Raw genomic sequence first — 24184 nt, 5'->3', positions numbered from 1 at the left:
GGCGCCCACATACAGCTCGAAGAGCAACAAGCTTCTGTTGCTGTAAGCTGCCCTAGGAGCTCAAATGGCAGAGATCTGCACCGTGAGCCAGCTCCAGCAAAGAAAATAAAAATTTTAAAAAGAAAAGAAAAAAAAATAATAATAATTAGTGTTGTAAGGAAAGGCATTAATGGACAGTCTTCCTTTAAACATCAGCTATTATTTATTTTCCCACACACAACCTAATTTTCTTTCCAAAGCACCCATTTCATTATATGAAAACAACAGCCTGCATCAGACAAATGTTACATTTTTAAGAAAGGCCACAGCTTGCGAAACAGAGGGAAGGATATAGAAAGAGGAAATAAAATTATGTTTGAATTCTGCCTTGGAAAATTAGATTCAAGTCCAGCCTTTGCAGAGGACACTGAGGTGATGCTGATGGATACAATGCACTAACCACAAGGGCTCACCAGCTTATAAAACTTGCATTCTCTGGATGTGCCACCTGAGACCTCAGGGGTAATCTGCAGAAACGCTGAGCATTCAGTACTAGCTGAAGTCAACAAGCATACAAAACACTTGAGTATTTTTAACATTACGAAATGCCAAGGTCTCAGCAAAACAACCCAAGAGATCAGGGTCATTTCTAAACACTAGGGGACCCTTTTGACTCCTCTGTGGTGTCCGCAAATTTTATCAGTCCAAAGATGGGTGTCAATGAGGATAATGGACAGAAAATAAGGGAAAAGATAAGAGAGTTCATACATCAAAGCCCTTAACAAAGCCCACCAGTAAAGCTACACTGGCAACTTTATGTCTGATACTTCCCAACTCACAAACACCGAGTCAGACACTCGTGTGTGGATTTTTACTTACACATTGCACCTCCACATTGTTTCCAGCAGCAGGGAACTCAAAAGGTGCTGCACGCCGCAGTAAAAGCTGGGCGAGCTTCGCTTGGACATCTCCAAGTTCCTGCTCCCCTCAGTTGTAGGTGGCACGTGTCCCACCAGCAGTTTGGACCCCTCCTACACACCCGCTACAGCTGCCCGACGGAGGGATGCCTTAAGATCCTTCAACATCCTAACACTTGCTGAGTTACTGCTCTGCCTGTGCCTGTACTTGTAGGGGGTGCATCTCTTGACCCTACTTAACCCCAAAAGATACCAGGGGAGTGGGCATCTTTCATCCTGGTCTTCGTAAAGAAGCGAGGTCTCGCTTCGACTGAAATTTGTCTCTGCTGCTCACCAACAACCCCCTCTGCGAAGGCGACTTCCACACAACCTGTCTCTCCCAGGATGGTTCCTGACTGCAAGCTAACATTTCTAATTGCATATAACAAAGTCCTGCAGAGAAAAACAAAAGTTCTCGCTGCTTCTCTTTTGCAATTGCTGATTCCTTCCACAACTAATATTTCGTTTAACCAGCACATCTCAGATTTATTTAAATGACTGATCTTAAAAAGCTAAAGGCAACGGAGAACCTGTATCTTCCCTTTGGTGCTTTTTGATTATTTTTTTTAAGCTATAGATACTTCACAGTGGCTGTTCATTTGAATTCTTTGTATTTCTTTAGGAAATTAACACACGGGAATCTTTCTTTTTTCCTTGCTTTAGAAAAAACACAGCATTGTGTAGGGTTTTGTATGTCAACACAACAATAAATACCATCCAGAAGACATAAAATGGTTTGTAATTTCTTTTTCTGGAAATTAATCTCATTAATTTCAGTAGAACTGTTCACAAGAGAGAGCTTACCAGGGTTATCTCACAGACACGCATGACGAGAGAAAAGCCAGATTAAAAAAGTGTCACAAACAATTTACTTTTTCAGAACTAGACAAATAAAGCAAGGGCCCCCTGTGCACATTACACAAACCCCGTCATCTCTTTTTCCTGGGCCAGCATCGCTCATTTGAGGATAAAGCCCACGTGTAAAAATCCTGCATTTTTCCCCCTCCTTACACAACCCAGAAGGCAAATGGGAAAAGGTCTTCAGTATTAATGCATTATTTCACAAGCATTCAATAAAACAATGTGCGATCTTTCTTTTAATTAAGAAACTTTAAAGCTGTTTAATTAAACAACTTTCTTTTAATTAGAGCGGGTGGCTTTTTCCCCATTCCAAAGTGACAAACAGCAGGAAGGCTGGAAGATTGCTGGAGCAGCATCTCCCCTTCCCAACGCAATGGGCTCACCAGCGACTCGCCGGCCGCCCCCAGGGCACCGAGAGCAGGCGGCGGGGCGGCCCCCCCAGAGCCCCACAGCTTTGCCCATCACTTACTTATCGGCTGAATTCCGAAACCTGGTGAAGATCGGGAGGTGGATGCCAAGGGTGTCCGACCGCAGCTGGCTCAGGCCACAACCCAGGAGAGCCCTAGAAGTGGTGATGGGTAATTGAGAGCACTCCTCGGTAAACGAGCCATAAACCAGCCACGGCTAAAGGCAGGGGAGGACAGAGCCGCAGCCGGCGTGCAGCAGCACAGCTACATTGGTTTCAACATGGAAAACATTGAAGGTGTCTTTTAAATACGCAAAATCCCACTGACATAAAGCAGGAGGCTACTAAAGACTTTCAGGTTCTTGACTCAGAGACTTAAATGTCTCTTCACAAGGAGCGTTGTGATGACAGGCCGTGAAATGCCTTTTGAAGACCTGCATGTTCACGTCTGCCCAAGTGTGGTGACACGTCAGGATACAGCCCACCACTTCAACCATCCCTTCCCAGGTTAACGGCCATGGCAGCCAGAACAGCCCTGCTTCTAACAGAAGACGTGTCATGATTTAAATTATCACAGTGTGTTCCCAGGCAGCACTTCAAACTGCATTTAAATGGGGGGGAAAAAAAGTCTAAACCCTTAGTGAAATGAAAATTCTATTCATTGTATAATCTTGGAAGACTTTTCTACGAGACTTAAATTAGAAGCCTTAACAAATCTCTCAGAGGCTTTTAGCAACTTATGTGTGTTTATGTTTAATAAAAATAGAGGAGGGTTCCAGCTAAATTAAATTAAACTAGCTCTTAATTCCTATGTTTTGAAAAAGCATCGCGTTAATATTGTGCTGACTTTCTTCATGGAAATATGATTCAATTCTTTGGCTCAAGCATCACTGTTACCAACCTAGCACAAAGGGGAAAAAAAATTTAAAAAAAAAAAAAAAAAAAAAAATCACAGCTGCAGTCTCTGAGCTCCTGGAGACAAATGTCTGAAAGCAAAGAAAACAAAAGAAACCTAAAGGGAGAGCTAAACCTTGGTAATCATTGTCTGGAAGGTTTGTGGCTGCCTCTGACTAACCATGTGCTCCTATTTTTGAACATCTGAGTCATCCCCTAGGGTGCTGCACCCCCGTGCAAATAAATAAATAAATAAATACAAACCCACAGAGTACCAGAAAATGTGAAACGGCGGTGGGGAGGAGGATAGGTTTGGTCAGGGTGGCAAAGAGGAAGAGAACAAACCTCAAGGATGAGGCTTTCCAAAACCAAAAAGGATCAGAAATAAAACAGCAAACCAGCCAACAAATGATCTAGATCGTACTAGCAGAGACCAATTTTACCACCTCTACTCAAGATATGGTTTAATAATGGCCATAAAGTGCAGCAGGATTCTCCTCTAAATGATGAATAAATGAAATTATGACACTTAACAAAACAGATAAGCCCAAAATCTGCAGCTACTAAGTTTGGCTGTAAATTGGTAAATTTTAAGAACTGCTCCGACCTACAGAGCAGGACTGGGCGACCCTCCTCTCCCCTTCTCAAAGGCCCCAGACCACAACAGGGCGATGAGGGTTCTCTTTCTTTGTATAAAGCAAGGGGGATTACCCTTCAAAAAAGACCATGGAGTCTACTTTTCCCTACCTAGAAACATCGCCCGGCACTACCGCACGAACAAAAGCGGCTCCAACCCGACCTGCAACCTGCCATCTTCCTGCGGTTGCCCTGAGCCGGCCCCGGCACCCGCCGGGTTTGGGAGCGGCAAAGATGGCCCCCAAGGGCCTGGCTGTCCAGTTTCCAAGCGCCTTGCGTGGACAATGGCTGTCCCTTTTGGGCGCCGCCCCTCCAGACCGCCTTTTTGCGTAGGGAAAAGCGGTTCTACGAGGCGCAAAGCAACCGTCAGGCCGTAGCTGCGGGACAGGTCGCTTGGCAGAAACCAAACCGCCTGCGGTTTGTCCAGATAACCGCTCGCCGAGCCTCACAGGGAATCCTACCAGGGAACGAGCCAGTATTTACAACACGCATGGATAGTTGTGCTTAATGCAAAGGAGGGGACAGCACAGGTGACAAGGGCTCTCCACGCAGGGTGTTTTTCAAGCCAGCGCTGCCAGCAAGACAGACATTGCAAACCCAGACCCTCAGCCTGACAGCTTTAACTTTTGTTTGCTATTTCTTACCCCAAATGGATCATGGGACCTTCTGGCCCACAGAAGAGCCCGGAGGCTACAGCCAGCACGCACGAGACAAATGTCCCTGCGAAGGTCTTGATGTTAAAAAGATGTTGAATAGAAGTGCCATTCAAATACCCAATGATTTCTGGCAGGCCAGACGGTGAACCTGCTGGGCAAAAGAACTGCAAAGGAAAGAAAAAAAAAAAAAAACCAAACACAAACCACAAACCAGAAACAGTCAACAGTCATTAGATGTTGATGTGTCAGATGCATCTGTGGACAAGTCCAGCCCTCCCCCTGCTCTGCTCACGAACAAGCTTTCCCAGAATTAACAGATGACATAGATACCACATATAACTTCTGGCTACACACAAAAATTCAAGCTCCCAACAGTGTTGCTGTACACGTACTGGGGGTAATGAGAGAAGAAAACAACCGATAAGGGTCCCCTGCCCCAGCCCCTGTCACCCCCTGATGCCTGCAGGCAACCAGCCTCCTGTCTTTGCACAGGCTGTCTGCAGGGCAGGGGGTACATGTGAACCTGAGTGACCTGTCCATCAGTTCAGACTTCAGACAGCTTAAAACTAGTCATTTATCACCCATATAACAGCAAACACCCTTTTCCTGTGTTGCTGGACTTCACAGTAAGTTTGGTAAAACATTCACTTTTTCTCTTGCCTATGCTGTTAATTGCCTGTCTACAACTAAATTGAACACAGCAGTACAGTAAACGACAGAAAGGCTCGATGTTTTAGCCTTGCTGCCTTGTAAAAGTACTGATCTGGGCTACAAGCAATACCCACACAGCACAGCTAAAAGATCAATCTAAAACCAACAATAACTTTTATATGGGCTGAAGGTCTTTGGCTTAGGCCCCTTCCAAACACTTGAGTTTTCACAACTTACACCAGCTGCCACTTGTATTTATTTTATAAACACCACATGCTAAGTGTAAATTGCACTGCCACCACCACTGATTTCACCCCAGATACTTTTATACAAGTTATGGGTGGTGGAATCCAGCTTTAGGCTGAGGGCCAAGAAAGACCTCTCCAATTGGGTTGTATAATAGAGGCGTTCTTTTGAATAAAATACTGAATTAACCAGTATTTGGAAGAGCAAGAGACTTGGTTTATCACAGCATTATAGGCTGGATACGTAGGAAATGCAACACTTACCAGCACTGAGCCTGAAGAGAGAACCACCATGGCCAGCCCCGTCCCCAGCACACACAGCCAGGTCATGTGGATGTTGCCATCCTGTCCGGTTGACAAATAGATTACTACATTGGCACCCATAGACCGGGTCCTGCTTTTCAAGGACCTGTTGTCCCACAGATTTATGCAGGCAGAAGGTGTACCATAGGGAAAAACCAAAACAAGCAATGCAAGCTCTTTACAAAGATGGGACTGAGGAACAGTAAGGTGAACGATGACTTTCAGAGTCAAGTCATGTTTTTTCCCCAGGACTTCTTGACCATCTCCAAAAACACTATAAAGGACACGCTGTTGCTCATCAAGGCCCTTTTCAGGTCAGAAGCAGAGTTAAAGAACCGTAAGAACATGCACAAGAAAACACTAAATGGTGTCTTCAGGAGACATTTTACCTGAATGGAGGCTTCAAAGTCTTACATCAGTCACTACCTTAAGGAATTTGCAGCTATCATTAGTAAACAGAATACATGTGAGCAAGCTCTTTCCTGCTTTACTTTAACCAAAAGGACATCTCTCATACTAGGCTTTCTCACGCCTAAAAAACCATGTTTCAGTCTCCGTGGGCTTTTGGTTGGTTGGTTTGTGCTTGGGCTGACCACAGCCGGGCTGCCTCCAGAACTCCTCCGCTCCCACATACTTCACCACCTTCCGCAGTGCTCCGCGGTGATTCAGTGTGTGTGCGGGTCAAACACATCCCTTGCATTGAGGTCACAGCGTTACAGCCGGCCACCGTCGCCTTCCCGGCAGCATGTCTCGTCAAGCTTTCGTAAGCGCATCGTGTAGCGCAGCCAAACAGCCAAGCGCACAAAGATGAGTTTCGCTCATCTGCAGCTGAAAGAGACACTTAGCTGGGAAGATCTTCCAGGGCAGGAATGACACGTTTCTACCGATGTCAGAGCCTGTGAGAGCTTACGTCCTGCCCCTCGGTATTCGTTTAACACAATAGGGCAAATTTTATAACACAACAGGACCAACAGCATGTGTAACGGTTGTGGTGATGCCCTGGAGTCAAACCGCGGTTTCTTTCTATATATTCTTTATTTATAATTTCATGTGTACATATACACACATGCATGTATATACACACAAATGTATATATACATGTACGCATGTGTATTCACCCACTGTTTATACATTGTATAAACATATGCATAGTTTGTATATAAGAAACCCCAGTGAAATAATATTCCAAGAGCATTATATATGCTTTCCTCGTAGAAAACCTAAACTTGTTCATTTCTTGGATATTCCCTCTGATATATTCAACATCCATCTGTTCCACAGAGTAAGTCTTTCCTTGCATTTCTGTGAAGTGATTGAGATCCGTCCTTCAGCAGCTGGCAGCACTATGCCATTGTCCTGATTTCACAGAATAGTGGAGGGCACATCCATGTCTCCCTTGTACTGGGAGAGCCCAGAACTGGACCCAGTACTCCAGATGTGGCCTCACCAATGCTGAACAGAGGACAAGAATCACCCCTCTCGACCTGCTGGCAAAAGTCCTCCTAACGCAGCCCAGGAGGCTGTTGGCTGAATGGCAACACCATCATCTGGTCTATCAAGCACCGCTTCCTTCCAGTTTTGCTTTTGACAAATTAATCATTCCACAACGATCTATTACAGCATCAGCAAAAGACAGCTGGCCCAGGCATAGAAAGAAACAACATACCTGATACCAGGTCCACATTCACTACGTACCTTAAGAGAAACCTAATCCCTTCCCTTGGACATCAACAGTACCTAAAGCAGCACGTACCCCTCACATACAAGCAGAAAGAGGAAACCCACGCTATTTTAAAGACTGCCTTCATCAATCTCATTACAAGGACACCATCAGATATTATACTGTACTATAGGCTAAGCTGTAGCCAAGGACACCAAAGCGTGCCTACAGAAAGCACCTCAGGACAGCCGATGTCCACACCCACCCAGGTAGGCAGCACCTCTACTCAGTTAAAACTTTACAATGTGGATTTTCTACCAAACAAACACAGAAGAGGTCACTGACTTTCTCTTGCTCACCTGCAGGTAATTTTCCACCAGGTCCCATTTCAGTTTGATGAGAGAATCAATTATCTGATGAGTCAAGAAACCCAGCATCCCAACTGCTGTTCCAATTATCCCCATCAGCAGCCATCGATCCCACTCTTTTCTAGAAACAGGAAAACACAGTTACCTCCCAGCCTCTAGCACAGGTCTATTTGCCATGCTTCCTCTCACAAACATGCAACTTCTATTTTTAGAGCACTTTGATTATTAACCGTGACTGCATGAGCAAGAGGCTGGTTTTGCCAGTATCTCTTTAAAAAGTGTACACTCAACCAAACTCTACCTTCAGGTGAAAGCTGTTTCCACGTGGGTAAGGAACACGGTTGGAGTTTTTGGTTTTAATATATAAGTAGCGGTGCAACCTGCTTTCAGATGCTGGTTGTTTGATGCAATCTCAAAATCAAATTATGTGACTCGGTAGTTAAGCATTCAGTAGAGCACTCAGAACTCATTTCAGAGTAATTCCTGTTTTCTTCTACTGCAACTAATGCACTGAGCACCTATCATATAAACGTGCAAAACTACCTCTAGTTTCTGTCTTTGCTAAACTTATACTTCTAATAATAATTGTGCACTAATAATAATTTCTGATTTATTTCTAGTATCACCTAGGACAAAAGCACCCCTACTGAGATTGAAACACCGTGTTTCCTGCAGATAACACTAAGAGACAGTGAATTTCAAGAAAAGTCTCAGTAAGAGAACATTCCCCCAAACCTCGGCAGAGTCTCTTCCTTTTAAGTAGCAAACACTGAGTAGTTAAGAATTTTCTTTCTGCATATTCAAGAATTTGTCAAGAGCAAAAATGTAAGCACTTTCAAAAAAAGCTTTTAATCAAAGTTGCTTGCCACTTGGCCCTGTTCTACATTCTATTAAAGTATCTTCCTATGTACAGAAACAATAAGTAACATTTTCTTCATTCCTTCTGCTATCAGGCATCTCCCTGGATTGTCCAAATTACCCACAGCTTACAGTCAACTTAACAGTATTTAAGGTAAGTTTACCTGTACGTTTTTTCTTGTAGCCATTTCTTATAAACTTCACTGTGTGAAGGCAAATAATCCAAACTCTCATGGGCTATCAGGTGTTCTCTGTCCTCCTCACAGTGATAATACGCTAAACTGCTCCTGCTGAGGCTGCATTGCCTCCTAAAATCCTGAGAATGAATCAAATCAGGCCCATGATCTTCTGCCATTAACATCTCCTCTTCAGCACTTCCCAAGCGTGTCCTACGGGAAAAAAGCGATGACATTACAGTGGCCTCCGAGAATCTTTGGGATGCCGAACAGAATGATCTGAGCCCAAGGTCAGTCTCCTCGAGACTGCGAGGAACGGGAAACCACATGAGGATGGAGTAGCTGTGGCGCAGAGATTGGCTGGTTTGTGTTTGGCCTCGGTTTGCTGTAGCTGCATGTAAACCCAGCACAGTCACAGCAACAAGAACTTGTCTGAGCTGGAGCTCTCTGGTGAAGAAGTCACTCCAAGAACAGACCGACCACTGTGGCAAGATTATCGCACCAGCTCCTTGCTGACTGTTCACGGGACTGGGATGTTTAAGCCACAGAGGCTTTGTCTGTTTTAAAGAGATGGTCACTTGCTGTGCTTTGCCTTGTCCAAAGATCTTGATCCACTAATCTAATCACACAACTTAAATAAAACAAAATCTAGGTTGTAGCTAAACCCTGAATTCTCAGTATTATATAGGCACCCTAAAAAAGCTTCTTCTCTAACACGATTTCCTCTGAATTTACGTGTCAGAGTTCTTTTTAGAGAGATAAAAACCATTCGCTAGACTACAAACTCACAACAGCTTGGATACTTTACCCAAGGTAGTTTGCAAGCTGGCAGTTCAATCAAAGCAGATGACTTGATGCATGTCAAATATTTACTGTAAAGAAAAATCAGTAACAGGCTGTGTGTTTGCCACCTCCAAGGCGTGTTTTTGGTTACTGAAGACAGAGTGGCGAAAGCAGGCATTTCCTTCCAGAGATTTCAAAAGCTCTATGCAAATTCCAGACCCGGCAACTCTCAGTCTCAGAAAAAAAAGAGGAAGATTTAAAGAAGAGAAGTGGTCTAGGTGGAAACAATTAGAAAATAAATGTTGTTGGGAACTGCGTGAATGGCTACGAGCAACAGTAAATGCATTAGAAGAGTTAATGTTACTTTCCTTACAGATGTAGGGAAATAAATTTATCTTTGTCACCCGCACATCCATAGAGAAGTTATCCGACAACACACACACGCTGTGTGATCAATTAAATCACTCCAAAGGTGAATTGAGGAGGTTCTGACTCCGATTTTGACCCGTTCTTACCCAAAAAGTAAATGCTTTATTAAACACAGTAGCTCAGACCTTAGTTTTGGGTTTAAGCACAAAAATGTTTTGAGATTAAGACTGCTAACTTGTGTTTGTGCAAATTTCAGGTTTAACTAATCCTATTCCAAGTTTAAATTGGAGCAAAGGAAAGCAGAGCCCAGACAAGAAAAGCAGGCCCCTGAGCAGGGCTCTTGGCTGGGACCCCGCCACTGCTTCATTCAGGGATGCCCAGACTGGCTATGCCAGGTCTCCCTTCATCCCATTTCTTTATTTCTGGAACATGGGAATTTGTTTGATGTCATCTTCTAGCTGTGTTAGATCAAACTGGCACAAGTGAATAGAACTGGGTATTATAGAGATTGCAGCATAAACAGAAATACAAAATCCTCTGAACAATAAAGGGGAAAAAAACCCAAACCAATCCTGAAATTACAGCTACCTTTCTAGGGGAACGGGATGAGGCCAAGTCACACTGCTCACGGACCACGCAGATCTGCTTCACTCCATGTCACTAGGATTTGTTATGGAAGCAGGACGGCTGTTTTTCCTCAAACAGGAACACCATTACCACCTGCAAGGGCACACCTCAGCGTTTGCCTTTGCTGTCCCTGGCTGCCAGAAGACCGAAGCTGACAACTCCTCTTCCATCAGACACAAATCCAACCCAGCCTCTGCAGCAGCGGCTCAGCTGTACTGCAAACTCTCTCAGGCACCCACTGATGCATTCCAATTTAAAAAACAAACAAAAAAAAAAAATAGAGCAAGAACGGGATTTCAAACTTTGACCCCTAATCATTTTTCTTTCCCACGGACTCCTTTAGAGTTAACGTAAACCCACCAGTACGCTCGCTAATCTGAAATACAGTTCATGAACCTCTGAGATGCAGTGCAGGAATGGCCAGGGTCCAAAAGCTAGAAGGCAAAAACCAGGGAGATTTGACATCACAGGGGGGGCACAGCTGCACCCCAGAGATGCGGGAGTTGAGACAACTCTACAGAGGACAAGGCCTTGCAAAATACGTACGCGCACACGGCTTTCGTTCATTATTTTGTAAGGAAACCTGAAGACATTTTCCCTCCTTAACAGAAAAACAGTTATTTTCAGAATACTCAGATGAAGAAGGCAAGCGCAGATTGGGGTTGTAAAAGCATTCCGTACCAGAAATCCCTCTGCTAGAAATACATACTGCTTAATTGCCCTGTCACAAAGGGACCCAAAACCTATGCATTTTAGCTGTCAGTGTTAAATATTCTCCCACACGTGCCTCCCAATGCCGAACAAGAGTTTTCATCTTTCTTCTGCAAAGTATTTTGGAGGGTGTATTATCAGCCCCGTAAAGTCTGCGTAAGGATTGTCCTGCTTTTTGCAACAAGTTTTCATCTCCAAACATCACACAAGGATCTCTCTGCTTATCCAAGAGCTTCCATAACTCAAATTTTGCCATGGATGAAAGCAACCAGAGGCAATGATGAAAGAATACCTTCTCAATACTGGAAGATAAAATCCTCACTACCCCTCCACCAACCCCATCCCCGAGGAGAGCAGAGAATCCAGGCTGTGAACAGCTCCCAGGTTTTCCACTCATTTCTGACTTTGACACCTGCCTCTGCAAGGCTCGCTACCTTACTTAGAAGTGTTCTCACCTCAGAGGGATCACAGCCTAGTTGGGAAGTGCTGCCTTGGAGACAAGGAGGGAAAGGAGGAGTCCATACTCTGTGTTCATCGCCACAGAAAGCGAGTACCTACACACTTCTTGGAGTGAATGCTTTAAGGATTCAAGTTCTAAACTGAATTTTATTTAGTTGAGGAAGAGTGATGAAATATCAACCTGGGAGAAAAGCGTGCTTTCGAGCTGCCAAGACCCCCGTTTGGGAGCCACGGAGCTCCTTGTTCCGCTCCCAAGCAGTTTCCATCCAGACCACGGGACTCCTCGCACAAGGGCGAGGGCAGAGCAAGGAGGGCGGGCAGACACGGCTCGCTCCTCCTTGGTAAGCATACACAGGCTGAGCTAGGCTGCCGCCAGTTAGGACCTGGAAAGCAGCTCCCTTGAAACTAGAAAGACCAGCAAAGGATCAGACCACTGCTACTGGGTGATCTGGACTACAGGTGAGGTGTGGCGGACAGCAGAACTGCAGCTACCACACAGTTATCACTAGCTGGCTATGCCGATACGAAGGTCTGAGCTGCCCCATCTCCCAAACAACTGGGGAGAAGGACCAACACAATTTTATCACCTAAACGTTCTGTAGGTGTGAGAGTACGTCCATGCATGCACGTGCACGTGCTCTTTATACTTGAGAGGACCAGGGTGGAATAACCCCAGCCAACACCGCGCAAACACAAAACAAGTACTGCTAATTGCAAGCCACAGCAAATAAGAACTACCCACCGAACAGCATTAACGATACAGCATGAATTTAATTGCAAAACATTTTGTCGCTTGGCTTTAAATAGCCCAGTGATCAATCAGATTCCACCTATCGCACAGAAAAGCACCTCCAACAGAACTCCAATTCTTGCCATGGTCGTACTAAACCACTCCTACCTGGGCACAAATTACAGGTCACCCGTTCACCTACATGGCTCTTTAATGTAATCTCAGCTGTGTAGTAGCAAAAAAAAAATAATGGGGAAATACTTAGTTGTCAACCCAGTTTTATGTAGACAGAGAAGGGCGCATTTTTGAACGGTTTCAGGAGTTGTATATACTTATATTAATTCCTTCCCTCTCCACTGTCCCCTTCTCTTCAGCTACAGGCTCGTTAGCGCAGCGTATGCAATGTGTGTATCTGTCAAGTAAAGCAGTGCACCATTTTTGTCGGCTTCTGTTTTAGTACCGGTTATCATACAGACATTATAGAACCATAAAGTCACAAAAATACAGTAGAGCATTAGAGATGGAGAGTTAACGTCGTTCCACTGAACGAATGACGCATTTCAAACAAATCTGAAGGTAAAAGTGAAGAGTATTTGAAATGCCAGAAGAAATCCCCTGAAGGAACATGAGCAGTTCAGAATATATATATATAATTATTTTTTTTTAAACAGATTGAAAGCAGGGTGGTAGAATAAAGAGCTTCTGAAGCAGCAGTCTATTCACAGTATCCCACTCTGAAGATCAAAACTACTCCACTACTAATTGAGGTGACACTCAAAAATTTTAAATAATGAGTGTCTAATGCACAATCTGAATGACAGCTCAAGGAAGCAAGTAATTATCCTAGTGATTGAACAGCGACATAAACCATCGCTAACTAGAAACATCACGGCTATAAACTTCCGTTTCACATCATTTCAGTACTTCAAAGTTACAGCATTTAAGGAATGAAAGGACAGTACTGACAGCATGAGAATTCCGCTATAAACGCAATGACTCTCATTTGATGCTGACTGTACGGACACGGATGTTGGAAACATTTTTGATAAGGCTGTAACAAATCTAACAGATTGTTACAGGTTAGTAGTACCCTACGAGACCTTCATACAGAGAAAACTGCACATATGACAGCAAATCGTTTCAGAAACCACAAACCAAGTTGACTACGGCCGTCTCCGCGAATCCTGACACTGTGACGTTGTGGCAAGGAGTGACTTTGGAGATTTCTCAAAGCGGCCGGTCCCATAGTTCAAAGTGCGACACACCACCCAGAGGTGAGAAATAACGCTCCCTCCTGAAGCTGCAGTCCAGCAAACAACAAACCATGGGAGAAACTGTCGGCCAGAAAAGGCAAGGGTCGGGGTTGCCGGCAATTCACCCAATACCGTGACAAAAGCACAGAGCTTTTAGCACAGACTTCTCATTAATAATATCGACTCTATAACTACGTGCATACATTTAAACTTAAACTTGCCAATCACCAATCACTTAGACTAACTTGGGACTAAAGAGCCAGCTGCCAGCACCACACATTGCCAGGCTTTTGGTTCATAAAGCTCCTCATGGTGGCAAGTTTTGGGCATCAAACCCTAAACGAGAGTCATCTCAACCTCCTGTACTTCACCCCGACATTTAACCATTTTAAATGCAGGAATAGTCTATCTCAAAGAAGTGAAAGCAATGAATAGAATTGGGTTAAGTCCTGTCAGGCTGAATTTAAGGCAGTTCCAAGTGCTAGTTCACCTCCTAACATCACTCTGCGACGCTCAATCCTCTCTCCCATATTAACCCAACTTTCATCACACTGGAAAGATCTGCTAGAAACACTCTTCCACATCTTCATGATCACTTCACAGCTCTACTGTTTGAGCTGCTCTCATCCTGAGTGCAACTGCTTTGATTCCTGTGACAACTGGAAAAAAATAGCAAATTTTTCATGGTCTATTCTCAAGTCAAGTCAGTCACAGATGTGTTTACCTCTACCAGGTTTCTTTTCTTGGCAATTTTTAACCAGTAGAAACTGCAGAGGGAAATCAAGCTCTTCCCCCTGCCCCTTCTCATTCCTCCATGCTTAAAAAGACAGTAATAATTCAACATGAAAATAGCCAATGTGTTAAATCAGCATACCTACACATCTGCAACGATCACCAGTGAGCAGAGTGGGATCAAGCACACAGCAGCTGATGAAAACCTCCCCTGCTTATTTCTGAGCTAACAAATATAGAGCTTCGTTTTATTTAAAACCCAAACCGCAGAGTTTATACATTATAAAACCATGTTTACATTTTATCCATACTGCATATATTAAAAGCAGAAGGTTGGGATGCTTCTGTTAAGAGATGGTGAAAAGTCATAAATTAGTATAGAAAACATGCATTATATCACGAGATTCCAAGCACTGGTTATTTGTGCATTATCTCAACATCATCCATTAAGTTACCCATTTATATAGTTTGGCACTGGTATAAATAATAAAAGGCTTTTTGTATTTATCACTATTTTAAAATGGAAAAGACTGAAAAACTTCACGGAACTTTGAATGCAGGAATGCTGCTTGACAGTTGGTATACGACACGTATTTTATAGAATTTAATTCGCTGTGCATTCACTTACAGCTGTTCATCAACTAAGCTGAAGGCATATATCTATGTAGTGAAAAACAAAATACAACAAAACCAAAAAACAACCCAAAAGAACCCCAAACACCAAAACCCCATTACAAACCACATTAACACTAGGGTAATGTAGAAAGCTGGTATTTTACCCAGTGAATGGAGTACTCATTCCTACAGAAGCTGAAATCAGCCAGTGAAAGCTGCTCTTTCGTACTTTTTTTTTTTTTAAAGCAGCATAAGTAAGTTATTTTCAAACTTCCAGCATTACAGGCAACCCATCCTTCATGACATTTTAACCCATGATCAGTTGGGTCTGCAACAGAAGAGGCAGAATACGCTCTTTCAGGGAATATGCAACCACCACAACAGGTTAAAAGAAGAAAACCCTCTCCCACAGTTGTTTCATCAGGTAGAGTTAAAACAGATGCATTAACAAGTTTTAAAGTTTTGGGGTTTTTTTTTCATTATTATTAAAGAAAGCCCCCAGGCATTCATCATATTCCTCCAACACCTCCCCACCTCAGAAACCTTCCTAGGCTTCACAAAGAGTCCTGAGCACATCATTTAGAAAAAAATAGGAGAAACATATTTTGTCCCACCGCTTCCCTTCCACCTGGAGTTTCACTTGCTTGAAAGACCAGCAGTAGTTTTAAGTCACCTTTTTTTTTGTTACAGTAACACATATTCGGACTCGTTTAACACCAGCGTAGTCCTCCTCCTCTAGCAGCCGAGACCAGCCACGCCAGCGGCAATCCGGCTGTTCTCAAAGACTAGAGGCCAGGAGAAGAACGAGAACGCAGGTAGCAGTCAGGCATCCTGCCCATCACAGGACAGTTACCAGGTGCCCTGCTAAACGAGCCTGCTGCATCAAAGCATCGTGTAAGAGCAGTGTAATAACTATTTTTAGGCCCTGAATTATTATCTGGAAAGCTACGAAATAGGAAATACACTTCCACAGACTCACCATGTAAGTAACCATGTAAACCACAAATACTGGTCTAAATCACACAGTTTATTAGAGTTGATCAACTGCCACAGGATGCACTATTTTTCCTTTAGGTATCCCCTATACAACACCAAACCCTCAGGAGGAACGTGCATTATGTGTTTATTTCATAGCAGGTGAGGGATTCGCTCCCGACCGTCACGCTGGCTGTCAAGTGTTCTCCACCGGCTTTCGGGAAGACGATGCGCACCTTGCAACGCTTTCTGTACCGTGTCAGCAGTAAGGCACGTTATTTGTAACACGGGTATTTCCACATTTCCTTGCTCATTGTATCCTAAGGTTTATGAAGCATCGATCGTACCATCTTTGGGTCTGGTTTTTTTTCTTGGCTTCATAGCGGACTTCTCCCTCCCTCGCACAACCAAACCACAAGAACCTTGGCAATGCTTCAGAGCACAAAGCTAGTTTAAATCCCAGCTGACGACCACCAACATGATATGAATTTTCACATGCAATTTGAAAACACATTATATTTAGAACTTTTGCACTTTGCCCCCTCGCACAACCGGTTTAAAATGGTGCTCTGCTTTGCAAGATGTACAAATACAGTTTTGAGAAGGAAAAAAAAATACACATCTGCTAACAGTAGCAAATCTTGCCAAGAGAACATAAGACAAATTGAATACTTAAAAGAAGAAAATTAAAATTCTGGCATCTGAGGAGGTTACTTAAGAGAAACCACAAGTACACGAGAAAACAAATTACTAAGTAAACACTGATCAGACATGGATACCTGTAAAACGACGCAACCTTTCTGGAGGAGAGGAAGCAGCAGCGCTTCCAAATCTTCATCAGGTAGGAAGAGAGTTTTGAGGAGGCTCTCGACATTATGCAGTAGTCAAAGACATTTTAAAATTTCATAATTACACTTCGACTTGTTCCAGTGTGAGCAAAATGGAAAACGAACACACTTCAAATCACTGCAGGAGTATTTTTACAGCCAGCCTTGACATTACATACCCTGGTGTCAGGGAGCAGGTCAACTCCCTCCACCACTTTTTTTTTTTTCTTCTGCAAAACGTATCTCCTTACAGCTGGAAATGCAGATTTTCACAGATGCAAATGGTTAGAGTACACTCAAGGAGGACGAACTGTTGTGGGATCAACTCGCACCACACACAACCAAGCGAACACCAGCCCTTTTCCATGCTTGGTAAGTCAGTCTCTTAAATTATGCTGACAACCATGTAATAGTCTACGAGTATTTCCCATTCTCTCAACAGTTTATGCTGAAATTTTCCCCAAAATTCACATCTCAGAACCGTACAGTTGCACTACTTTAAATGATTAAATATAGATTAGCAGTGTTAGTGTAAGAAAAAAAGATTTAATGGCATCAAAATCATTCAAATTAAATCGAGTAAGAAAATGTTGCAATGCACTTCAGCCAAACCGTCACAAATGATATGTTATATAAATACAGACACAACGTAGCTGGCAGCTACAAATCCACCACTTCTGGAAGTCTCCACTTTGTCTAAAAAGCATGAACTGACAAATACTAATTAATCCTTTCCATTAAAAAAAAAAAAAACCACGAACACCTAGTTTATTGCTTTTAAAGGTTCATTCTTTACATCAGAAATAGGCAAAGGCATATCAACGAAAGTTACCTGGCTGTTGATGGCTTTGGATCATATTCACGTTTTCTAAAGAACCACGACATAAAATTTTGAATGCAAACAGCCGATTTGCGCCCCAAGTTACATGTCCTCACCAAAATGAACACAGGCAGGCATTTTCCAAGAGGGGAGGGTGTGGAAAGCAGGTATCATTTCCAAAACGGTAACATTAACTACTTTAAGAGAAATCAGTAACAGCACTAAAACCAGTGTCCCCGCCAGACAGAAGACATTGAAGAAAACAGACCAACAGCCGCAGAGGAGGCAGAAAGCATTCCAGCTATGAAGACAGCGGTGTCATGGCACATGATACACGGAACGTAGATGAAAATACGATTATCTACACCACGGGTGTAATTTGTTTTAAAGCTTCCTGAAGGTTCTTTTTCGTGTGTTTCAGAAAAGGCAAAAGTGGAACAGACAAGAAGAAGAGGCAAGAAACGTAAGAGGAGATGCAAGAGAGCAAGAATCAAGGCAGCAGCTGCAAAAGCAAGACAAAAGACTAAAAATTAGGACAGACTTCAGCAATACTGTCTGAAAACTGCTCAGAGGCCAAGTAAGCAGAGTGGAAGTTATGCTCATTTCTCAAAAGAATCCGGAGGGGAGGTGAAAGGGAGGTGGGTAGGCAAGGGGTTTTTGCTTTTATTTTGGGGTTGGTTTGGGGGAGTCTTGTTTTTTTTTTTTTTAAATATATATATATACACACAGAGTGCAAGCTTGTCTAAAGAAGTGGTACTACAGACGACAGAACTTACTCCCCTGCCACAAACGGAACACTCTGACCTCTCAAGCAAACTAAGCATACAGAAGTGGTAAGAATAAAAGGTGCATGTAAAACCAGCAGCAATATTATGTTTGGCTTTCCACTACTTCTGCAAGTTACTGTACATATATTACATCACTATTATAGAAATGGCACAGCCTCAGACACTTTCCACATTTTATTTACATTTTAAGACTAACTTTAATCTCAATCACATATCCATACATTTCCTTTGTTTCACTAAAACTTAAATGCATGGTTTATTAGAACAAAGACTGTAAACAAATATTTGCCATGTCCGATACATGTAACACACAGGAGCTGCTTAACAGAAATTAATCCCCCCATTTTATAAATACAGGTATCAAAACAATCCTGAACATACTTTGTGACACTACTAGTAGTCGGCACCCACACCCTTGCAAAATTAAACAAGATGAGCAACGGTATTCACTGTACCTGCTACTTTAAAACAAATTTAACTGCAGCTCTTTTACTAAGCAAGATGGATAAAGCATGCCATTTATATTTTGCCTTCTCAAGAGATTATTTTCAGAAACATACATTATTCCACAGCAATCTGACACTTTCTGTCATGCTTTCATCTTGTAAAACCTGAATTCCAATTTTAGGCTATTTCAGGCTTATGCTTCAATGACAGTGCCTCGATAAGAGAAAAAAAATAATTGTGCTGCCTTTTTCTCCCATAGTGCCTGAAAACATATTGGGCATACATATATTATATATATTCTTACAAATGTCCAGGTCATGTATACCAGCTGAAATTCTTTTAATGTGTGGGTGTTTGCATTGTGAGATTTAATCAAGACATTAACATGAGTAGAAGGTTGTTGTTTTAAGACAGAAGTTTGAGAATCAGCTAAAATTAATTGTTGTAAGTTTGTCCCTCTGGAGGTTGTGGAAGCTTCATATTTTCTTTGGACATCATTAGACGTCTTAGCTCTTGAAGTACAACTTTAATGCTATAAGAATTTTGCCATTTTGCTAACACTGGTATGCTCCGTGCATCCACCTGGAAAAAGAAGAGAGAGTTGTAAGTCATGATGAAATACAAAATCTCTACATAAATAACAGCTATTGACCTAAATGTTCTAACAAAGGGTCTAAGCATTCCCTGACACTTTCTCTGTGGCATAAAGTCCCCGTGTTCATAAAATATTTTAAGGAAAACAATCATATACTTACACACAGATACAGATTCTGCAATAAAATCCATGCAGGTGGACCCTTCCATCTGTGCTGATACTACTATTAGTGAGAAGGAAAGGGGTGGGGGGGGGAGGAGGACATCAGCGAACCATTCACAGCAAAACTGGAGCCATATCTTGTAAAATTTATTAATTTGTTTCAAATTACCCCCAAAAAAAGGAAAAAGTACATCAAGAGTCACTAGGTATACTAAGAAATGGCTTGAACTATTTAAATAACCAATTCATAACGTCTGGACATTTCTTAGTTCTTTGCATCCTTCTTACAGTAAGTCATCTTACGGAGCCGTGAAGATTACTGTACATCACTTACCAATTTGAATATGAACTGAAAGGAAAGGACATGGGACTTCTCCTATGCGTTTATAAAACCTGTGGGACAATTTACACAATTATATTATAACAGGGAGGTTTCCATAGGAAAGTCAGCAATTGAAAGTCAGCTGGGGAATTGTTTTGGCAGCAGGTAAGTCCTGGCCACCCAGTCCCTGCAAGGAGGAACTTCAGAAGACAGAGGGGCCTAGAGCTGTGCAACTGCAAAGCAGGCCCATGGGCAGGAACAGGGTTACTGCACGCTACTGAATTCCACTGGCAGAGCAGCACGGGCAGCCCACAGCTATAAACGTGCTGGAAACCATTGTTTTATGATTTAGGCAGCATAAAACATCAAGAAGTTTCTTATCCCACCTTAATTAGGGCAAACTGAAAGAAAAAACAACACTGGCATCAGAAATAAGAATGTTAACACAGATATTTTATTTCTAGATCGTTCGAGTGAGGCTGGCTGTTTTCAGAACGCCAGATGAGACTACACCTTTTTGTATTAGGAAACTGAGGCCAAGGTTTAACAACATGCTGGCTTGGGCAGCAATACCAACCCAAGAAGCTTCTGCTCTCCCTCACTAGGCACTTGTTCCTTTAGCAGTGCTACCGCCTGTCAGCTCAGGAGAGCCATGAAATGTACGTGGAGAGATTTCTGACCTGAACCGATAGAACACACACAGTTTAAAAACAACAGCTTGGAAAGGAGTCCCTAAGCAGGATCCTTGATCCAGTTCACAGCTCAGCACTGGAAGCATTTCTCTTCACACAAATAACGTTCTGCTCAGAGTCGGGAACCCCTTGAAGTCAGCAGAGCTGCCAAAGACAGCATATCGTCAAACCGCAGTATAAAAGGCAGTCAGATTACTTAATAATTACTGCAACATTAATAAATTAGGAAGAGAAAGAGCATCAAAGGGAAAGCTCCATTATGCAGCAAGATCATGCAAGTTTAAAATACGCAGGAGTGTATGAGCTAATACAGAAAGGTTTTGAAAGCAGCACTGGTCAGACCATCGCTGTAATTCCTGGATGACTACTACTACTTTTTTAAGGGGTATTTGGTTTGATGTGGTAGATAAGAGACAATATCAGAGCAGAATAACCTTTGCAACTGGAAAACAGGTTCTCTTTTCTTAAAAAGCAGACCATTAGATAAAACCACCAGTGAGTAAAAGGGAAATTCTGATGAGATCACCTGTGTTATCAAGCAGCAGCTTAAGTAAGGCATCATTTAGCCTGAATCTGAGGTACCAAGCTCTAACAGATCTCTTCCTCTCCAGTCCTTCTAGATAAGATTAAAGAATGACACTCCAGAGTTTCTATCCTACAAGCTAACTAGGAACAACACAAATTCATTTCAAAAGTTAGATTATTAAATATTACTCAAAATTGTTCTCCATATAGAAAACGCCACGAGAAATGCCCGAGACCACCATTTTTGCTCATGGGGTCTTACAAAAAGAAGAAAAACCTCACGGTGGTTAAGTATCATGGTAACAGAAGAAACAAGGGCCCGGATCGTATGTACACTTAGCATACAGCTGCAGATGTTTGAGAGCTTATTCCTCCCCTCTCACACACAGACACTAACATTCGTTAACGCTCCTGCGCAGCTAACCTGACATCCTCTTCAATTCAGCAAAATGGAACAAAACGTGAGAGTATTCCCTGAATGCTTTGGTACATAAGTCCTTTGGCAGACCACTAGTTTAAAAAATTTCCATGTTAGCCTGAATCACAACATTTTCTACTGAAATAGCTATGAAAAAAACAAATCAAAAATCTCCCGGAGAAAAATAGGTGGGAAAGAAGCCACAGTAACCGAATATCAAGGACCAGATAGCGCTTACAACAGAAGATTGCCAAGCAGGAAAGACGTGTGCTTGGGGCTGGAAGCCCATATGATAATAAACCATTTGAGAAGACCACTGGTAAACCCACATGGGTAAGAAAACTAAACCTACGTTTTCCCTTTCTTCTTTCTCAAACCTACCAAAATCTAATAGAATTATCTGTTCAGATAAAGACTGGGTTAGCAAAAAATGGCTGGAAAGGCAGTTGCTCTGGGTCTCCCCAAATGAATGTCCACCTTCAGCCTGGCAACTCTGCCTTCCTACCATCCTCCTTCTCCTCGCTTCTCCTCAGCTTTGCCTTTGTAGGCTCTCAGATCCGGAAATCTGCCTCTCTTACAGCACACAGCAATTACAGTCACCAGTGCTGTTCAAACAACACAATTCTACGTACACTGGCTGTACCGGAATACGAGACCTCATCACTTTAAAGTAAGCTCCTCCAGCTTTTCCTTCTCGGCTGGGAATTTGTAACACCAAACTCACAGACTGTAAACTCTGCTTTAACGATGTTATGAATGTTTTCTGAATAAAGACCGCTGCAACGTGACATTTTCGTTGCTGTTTATCTCAAGTCTCTTTTCTGCAAGTCACCAACTTTTTTCTTGACATCTTGCAGTAGTAAGGATTTTGGGTCAGGTTCTGCTTTCTGTGTTGCAGAATCTACTTCCAAGTTAGCGCAGAATAAATTCACTTCATGACGAACAATTATAAGATATTTGGAAGAATGACATAAACGATGTTCAAATTGCACAAACGCATTAGGTAATGTTAAAGTACACATCCTGGGACAGAGAGAGGCATTTCAAGGTCACATAAAAGCTAATAAAGCTGAAAACTGCAACCCGAAGACTACTTTATTCTGGGGATACACCATTGCAAATCCTTAAACAACAGCAAAGGGAGCAATATGTATAACGCATAATTTTTTCTGAACAATTGAAATCAAAGCAAATATTTTACACAATGTTGCAAAGTATTCAGTGTTTATAATGTTCCCAATATCTTAACTTTAAGAAGTAGCAGACTGCTTAGTCTACAGTCAACATTCTCAAAGCAGTTAACTGGACAACAGTTCACAGGTTTATAGCGGACAGAGTCCCAAGCGAATTTAAAGGAAACAAATCTTTCCAGCTGTAAACGGTATCGAAATGAACAGAAGTGACTGCAAATCCTGCAAGACAGTCTGCCGAGGAGCGTGCTCTCAGATGTAAAAATCCGACCTCCACAAAAGACCATGGGAAAATAAATAGCATGTCAGAACGCAACCTGTGTTTTATCAATACAGGATATACAAATCTCCAAGAGAAAAGACCCTGCGGCATTAAAAACGGTAATTTAAATACCGTTTTAGAACAGTGATGCCATTAGCACATAACTGCGTTTTGTTCAGCCCTACATAAGTACTCGGACTAGCTTTTCTGAACTTGGCGCCCTAATTCTGAGTACAAATGCAGCAGCTCCAGAGGGAAACCAAAAAGCAGAAAACCACAAAAACTAACTTGCAGATAAGAAAATAAAGGCAACTGACTTGGAGCACCTAAGTTTAGTCTTCTGAGATAAAATACTCTTGAAGGAGCCCTCTCCTTTCCTGCACTAAGTGTATTGAACAGCAGTCCCTGGGATCCCTGAAGATATGCTGCTGATGGAGAAGTTACTTACGAGCAAAACTCCTCTCAGAATAATCAAACAAAAAGCCAAAAAACTTGTAACTGTCAGTATCGATAAATTCATTACATGTGCACTTTTCATGCAAAGTGTAAAGGGACTTGTAAGTCAAGAAGGTTGAGAACCACTGCCAACAAGGCAGTGTGAGACCAGCTTCCTCAGACTCCCAGTAACATTAACACACATCCATCTCCCCGCCTCCTCCATCATTCATTCTCCAACTCAACAGAAATTATCACCCTCTAAACTCACACTGGGGGCCCTGCTTTTCCTCTGGTGTTAACCGGCACGCATCTCCTGTAAAGTGTACCTTAACAACGTTACAAATGTTTTGAGTAGTATGATAATACTGCTACAACGTACAATTTTGGTTAATGTCTATCTCAGGCCTCTTTTCTGCAAGTTGCCAACTGTTTCATGACATCTGTAATGATCAAAAGCATGACCGAAAGCTGGCCACATCTCAAAAACCAGTGTGCATGCAGAAGCACGGATAGTAGAGCTTGTCTGAAGATGAAACCCTGCCATTCATTCAAAGAATGCAGCAAACCGCTCCTGATCTATTAAATGAAGGATGCTCAGACAGTGGGAGAGCAGCTGGGAAGCAACAAGACGGAACCAAACTAGGAAGCAGCAACGTGAACTGTTCCAGGAGCTGAACATACCCCTAGTTTATCTGACAGATTCTAGGGAGCACAATGGTGAAGCAAGCTAAAATTCAAGATACCAGGGGCAATGGGCACATTAAAAGTTACAGAATAAATGTGTTTTAATTTCAT

At 42.6% G+C, this 24184-nt stretch overlaps 2 protein-coding genes across 2 annotated transcripts in view; both read right to left on the bottom strand.

Annotated features, from left to right (window-relative positions):
• LOC147414533 (chloride channel protein C-like) overlaps positions 1-8885 on the bottom strand; it is a 76165-nt gene extending 67280 nt beyond the window's left edge. Inside the window, exons 1-5 of the mRNA XM_086472767.1 lie at positions 8638-8885; positions 7607-7736; positions 5549-5629; positions 4377-4552; positions 2266-2358 (exon numbers count right to left, since the gene is read on the bottom strand). Of these exons, the coding sequence (XP_086328893.1) occupies positions 2266-2358; positions 4377-4552; positions 5549-5629; positions 7607-7736; positions 8638-8885 (728 nt within the window). The remainder of the gene's footprint in view (positions 1-2265; positions 2359-4376; positions 4553-5548; positions 5630-7606; positions 7737-8637) is intronic.
• Positions 8886-18499: 9614 nt separating this feature from the next.
• UBE2V2 (ubiquitin conjugating enzyme E2 V2) overlaps positions 18500-24184 on the bottom strand; it is a 30003-nt gene continuing 24318 nt past the window's right edge. Inside the window, exon 4 of the mRNA XM_086472756.1 lies at positions 18500-19367. Coding sequence (XP_086328882.1) covers positions 19221-19367 — 147 coding nt within the window. The 3' untranslated portion in view covers positions 18500-19220. The remainder of the gene's footprint in view (positions 19368-24184) is intronic.

Source organism: Leptosomus discolor, chromosome 13 (assembly GCF_034619465.1).
Source record: "Leptosomus discolor isolate bLepDis1 chromosome 13, bLepDis1.hap2, whole genome shotgun sequence".
Classification (NCBI taxonomy): domain Eukaryota; kingdom Metazoa; phylum Chordata; class Aves; order Leptosomiformes; family Leptosomidae; genus Leptosomus; species Leptosomus discolor.
The sequence above is the reverse complement of the archived record's forward strand: the minus strand, read 5'-3'. Positions and strand labels throughout refer to the sequence as shown.